The sequence below is a fragment of the Coregonus clupeaformis genome, chromosome 24 (genome assembly GCF_020615455.1).
Source record: "Coregonus clupeaformis isolate EN_2021a chromosome 24, ASM2061545v1, whole genome shotgun sequence".
In the NCBI taxonomy this organism is placed as follows: Eukaryota; Metazoa; Chordata; class Actinopteri; order Salmoniformes; family Salmonidae; genus Coregonus; species Coregonus clupeaformis.
In genome coordinates this window covers 57,616,741-57,622,404 of record NC_059215.1, presented here as the reverse complement: position 1 = coordinate 57,622,404, position 5,664 = coordinate 57,616,741, and the positions used below count along the sequence as shown (strand labels likewise).

Here is a 5,664-nt window from a genome sequence, read left to right as displayed (position 1 = left end):
TTCCGCCAGTGACAGCTAAATGCAAGCACATACTGGTAAAGTAGTCTATGGCCATACTGGGCCTACTACACTCATTTTGCCTCTGTAACATGTGCACCTTGTGTCAGTAATAATAGCCAATAGGGCCAGGCTACTTCACTAAGAAATGAGACTGGTCTGTGTTTCCAAGAGGGTGAACATAAGGCATAGACATACACCTTTAGTCTACATTTTCATAAACACAATGTTAGGCCTCAAATCAACTATCTCGATAAAAATGCCATCACCTATCCCACATTAACCATAAGGTTTATCTGTGCAAAGCATAGTTCTGAGATATTGAGCGTCAAAGTTGTCACATCCCAGATCTCAGAACTGTTTTGTAGTGAATTCTTATTTCCTAACCCATTAAGGTTCTCACCTTAAATGTACATAAAGTGCAGAGTATCAAAATCTGAGACATTTGTAAAGGGGTTAGGAAATAAGGGGTTCAATCACAGACAGAACCTTATGGCTCTGAAATGTCAATCACTGGTTCAGCTATAAGGTTCTATCTGAATTAGACATTTTCAGTTTTTATGAATGCTGTAGCTATTTGAATACATACTTGATAGAATAACACTATTTTACCAAGATAGAGTCAGAACACATCATCACATACATTAAGAATTGTACAACAAACAACGATGTGACAGCATAATTTACTATAATATTTCTGACAGTTGTTGTTTTACTTGCATGCAATTATTGCTGGCTAGACTAGCCTAGACTATACTTAGAGGGAGTTGGCAATGAGGTGTTCTGATTGGTCCGTTTGTATTTGTTCAGGATTGTGATTGGATTGCAGATAGAACCTTATTGGCCAAGTTCAAATGTGTTTATGCAGATAGAACTTTCTCGTTTTTCATTTTTTTCACTTAAAATGTACTTTTTCATAAATCTAACTTCACAGACATATGAAGAACCATCTAAAGATCAAGTATATGTGACTAACTCATTTTTGACAAAAATGTCAGATAGAACCTTACAGTCCCAAAGTATTCATATTTATGTTCCGTATAGGCCCATTCTAATGTTGACTCAGTCTGCTAAAAACACTGTGACAGGAATTGGGCTATGTTTTACTGATGGAAAGATTTTCCATGAAAACTGTAGGTCTTCCTAATAACATACTTTCCCGAACTTAAATGTGTAGCTCTATGTTGGTGTATAAGATCTGATTCTGCCTGTAGCCTAATGCAAAGGAGATGAGGCATGCCCTCACGTTAAACCATGTTACCTAAACAAACCTGCAGTTAGTTTGGTGTTGATGTAATTCAGAGAGATAGAGAAAGAGGGGAGTGGTTGAGTAGAATAAACAGTCTGAGAAAGGTAAATGCCATTTCAATGACTTTAATAAGCAAAATAGGAAACCATTTCTTCCAAAAAAAAAAAAAAATGAGACAAAACAGAAACCAGCCTGAATGGAACTACAACAGTTCAAATTTAAGATAATTGATTTAATCTTATTTATATAGACCGGATTTCAAATGTATAACCATCATCATCGCAAAATGCATGAAATTAAAAACAACAACCCGCTGCTGCAGTTTCAATTTGATTTCAACACAGTTGAATCAGTAACAAACCAAGAGATTGTTAAATGCATGACTTTTCAACAATAGTTTTTAAATGCAAGCACCATGCGTATTCATAATGATCTGACAGTTTGTTAATTTAAATCATTAAAATAAAAACTTTAACTATGCATCTGGCCAGCAGAACCAGAAACACCAAATAATAATAAAAAATAGGAAAACATAATATCATATAACATACACAACAGTTTTCATTTTGAGATTTTGCACAACCTGAATCCCTTTTTTTACTGACCGGCAGAATTTTTGGGGAGAAAACATATAGCATTAATATATTTCAACGTCGTATTTCGAAACGCATGCGCAATCTAAATACTTTTTTAATTCACATAAAACCCCTGACATGGTTAACATTATTGAGCATATTTGAGACACTTTATTAAAAATGCTTGATATTGCCGAGGAAAAGTACAAAATAGGCCTATAGTAGGCCCATATCGCTGTTAATGCGATTCAGCTGCACCCCAAAAAATAAAGTTAATCAAGTTGAAATTATATGACTGACCTGCTACATGTGTTCTTCACATTACATTCACATTAGGGTTAGGCAATAGTTAACAGAAGGGAATTCCTGGTTAAGAAAAACTATTCTGACTACAGCACCACATTGAAATGAAATGGAATAACATGTGAAAGTATTTTCTCCGAGGAGAGAAGAACAATAAATTATGCATGGTGCGTAAATGTGGTGCGCAAAGGACTCACTCATCTGCTGATATTCTAGCGAGGCGTTTGTTTTTACAGTTTCGCACAATACATCACATTGTGTCATATGGTCATTATTAAGCTTGCATCTATCTTGTCATTATTATTATAATAGAATAATCCATAATCATAGTATGTCTTCCTTTACGGTCGTCTGCACAAAACTCAAAATGAAAACTTAATACAAACCATTATCCAAAAAGTGCACTTAATATACAGTTTGTTTTGTTTAAATGCAACAGCAAAATGGCCATATCTCTGAATCAATACCAACCAAAAGAAACTCAAAAATATGAAGAAGAAAAAAACTCCAAGAAAGAAAGAAGTTAAAACCAGCCTCTTCAATCTTGGTGTGCAGTTTTGCGTTGCGTAATATTTACAAGGCTACAGAACACCAGACATTACGATACTGCACAGGCAGCCCTGCTGTACCGACCCCATTCCATTCCTCTAAACCCAACAACGCTATGGAGAAGCGCAGATCAACGACATGCTCTTATTAAGATAGGTTACGAGAAACAAAAAGATAGTACAAAATAGAAATTATTACCGTCCGTACATGTCCAGCATGCAGGATTAATATTTAATGGAGATTTTTGTTTCAATATATATGCGAATATAACTAAGCAGGCAACCAATGAGATGTTGCATAAAATGCCCCCCCACCCCCCTTTGCGGGATAAGTAGACAGAATTCAAGATTGCATAATGTGGAGTCTTGTTTATAAATTCTATTTTCTTTTTTCAGGCCCTATACGCCGGTCGGTCATCCCACTAACAGCCACCGTAAAAGCAGTAGCCTGAAACGAGGAAAGTTCACCCGCCGTTTCTCTCTTCTCTCAGGAAGATGGAAAAAAGTATCCTCACTACAAGCAACTAATCTACAAAGATGCGACGTTGACCAAACAGTCTACCTTGTTCTTTGTATCTCAGTTGTCACGTGGATGGAGAGAGATGGTTACATATGAGAATATTACTATTTCATGGATTATTATTCTAATATGAATATAGTTGCTGTCATTAGTATAGTCAACATGAAGGCGTATTTGATTATTATTGTTTGTTCATCAGCATCAGTTGATGGTGGGGTAGGGGAGAGTCAATAGAGCCATAATAACAACTCACATGAAAAACTCTGGAGATGACGGGTTGTCACTTGCTGACCCTGCCTTGCGGATCCCGTTATTCGCTCCCGTTCCCGTCAGTTTCTCGCACTTGAGTTTGTAGGCGTCCCTCTCGCGCGCCAGCCGATTGATCTCCGCCTTGAGCGCCTCCACCTGGTTAATCAGATGAGTCTTCTCGTTCTCCAGCACATGCTTCTGCTGCACCCGCTTGAAGCGGCAGGACTGTGCGTAGCCCCTGTTTTTTAGGGTCCGCCTCTTCTGCTTGAGATGGATGACCTCGTCCTTGGTGAACCCCCGCAGGTGCCTGTTCAGCTCCCTCACAGACATGGACACCAGTTGATCATCAGAGAATCGGTCCTCCACGTTGCCTAAGCCTTGGTGCCCCTGGCCCTGGTGGTCGTGTTGGTGGTGGTGTTGGAGGCGGTGGTGGTGGAGGGCTTGGTGGGAGTCTGGGGAGACGGGGGACGGGCTGTCTGGGTCCTGGCTGTGGTGGTGGTGCTGGGTGTGTGGGTGGCTGTGGCCCCCCGGGTGTCCAGGCAGTTCATCTGGGTGGTGCGGAATGCCTCCCCCATAGGGATGGTGGTGCTGTTGAGGATGGCCATGGTGGTTGTGGTGGTGGTGAGGCCCTCTGTAGCCATCGAAGCCGCCCTGCTGCAGCTGCTGCTGGACATGCGGGGACGGGTGTTGGCCATGGGCTGTGGCTCCAATCAGGGCCTCCACTGCATCCTCCGGGGTCAGGCTTAACGTCTGTGGGTCGATCTGCTGGTGGTACCCGCCGTTGGGCATCCAGTAGAGCTCCTCCAGATGGTTCTTCTGCTCTGTGGGGCTGAAGCTGGGTGAGGAGGGCACCGAGCTGCATGGTGTGCTGATGGGGGTGGAGGACACAGAGCCCTGGGGCTGGAGCCGAATACACTGGCGCACCCCGGCGCGTTCCAGCCCGGCCAGACCTTCCTTCTTCACGTCAAACTTCATTAGGTCAAAGTCGTTGACGTATTCCAGAGCCAGAGGGCTGTTGGGGAGCTCCGGGCCCATGCTCAGCTCTGCGCTCATGGTGCTGCCACGACTCTGCTGCAGATTGGCGAAGGTGTTTCCCAGCGTCGCAAAAACAGACTTCTTAAAAATAAGCGTCTGTTCTCCCCGCTCGTCTCATGCAGTAGTTTTTCCTATTCCTCCAATGCAGCAGACTCGTGTTCAGAGAGGTACAAAAGTAGAAAACGAAAAAGAAGTGGAAAAAAACTTTCAGACTAGGGCACTGCAAACGACATGGGAATTTACGTCATGTAGCCTACTTCTGCTAACTGGCTCTGATCTGGTCAACAGACGTGGAGTGGTGGTAGAAATAATTTCGTCTCAGTGCAAAGATTAAACCGTCAGTCCTTTCAGCAGAAACTAACTTTTAAAAAATTACAAAAATACAAAATAAGAAAATAATACCGAGTTGTCGTTGAACCAGGCTCCTGTCCTTGTCAACTTTCTAGATATAATGTATAGTCCTTGTTTTTCGCCAAGAAAATAATAATAATAATAAAAGACTTGTGCGTCTGGTTTTTGATTGGAGAAGTAGCCTTCCAGCTCTGCACCGCAGAGATTTGAGCTCTCCTCTCCTTCCTGAGACGCTCACTTTCGAGTATTCAGCAGACTGCGCTGACTGCCAGCACTTTATTCTTATAGCGCGCCGTGACGTCAGGCTTGAAGGTAGGTCCCCTTGTCCGTCTCCAATAGGAGCGGTTTATTCTACGGATTAGAATAACAGAGAAGATGGGGAGAGGTGGGAGGAGAGTGAGGAGAGGAGGGGGAGCGCTCTCTCTGACAGCTACAGACAGTCAAGTCAGCTGACTGACTCCCCCAAACGAAGGAGGGAGGAGAGGGGAGTGAGAAAGGCTAGAGAGAGAAGAGCCGAATTCTTTCACTTAGGGGAACCAGTGGCATGTTATCGTTTAACAGGCCGCGTTTTATGCATAATTCCCCTTCTTCTATGGCAATTATCTCCCAGTTTACACGGAGTGAACAGAGAGAACAAAGTTATCCACATACAGTGCATTCAAACAGTATTCAGACCCCTTGACTTTTTCCACATTTTGTTAGGTTACAGCCTTATTCTAAAATGTATTAAATTGTTGTTGTTTTTTCCTCATCAATTTACACACAATACCCCATAATGACCAAGCAAAAACAGGATTTTTGAAATGTTTGGTAATTTATAAAAAATACAAAACCGAA

The 5,664-nt window shown here is 42.0% G+C and overlaps 1 protein-coding gene across 1 annotated transcript; it reads right to left on the bottom strand.

Annotated features, from left to right (window-relative positions):
• Nucleotides 1-1,385: 1,385 nt before the first annotated feature.
• On the bottom strand, nt 1,386-4,720 carry LOC121538629 (transcription factor MafB-like). Its single transcript, XM_041846811.2, is given in 2 exon segments — nt 1,386-4,582; nt 4,584-4,720. Coding segments are annotated over 2 exon segments (1,152 nt in total). The 5' UTR covers nt 4,595-4,720; the 3' UTR covers nt 1,386-3,441.
• Nucleotides 4,721-5,664: the final 944 nt, after the last annotated feature.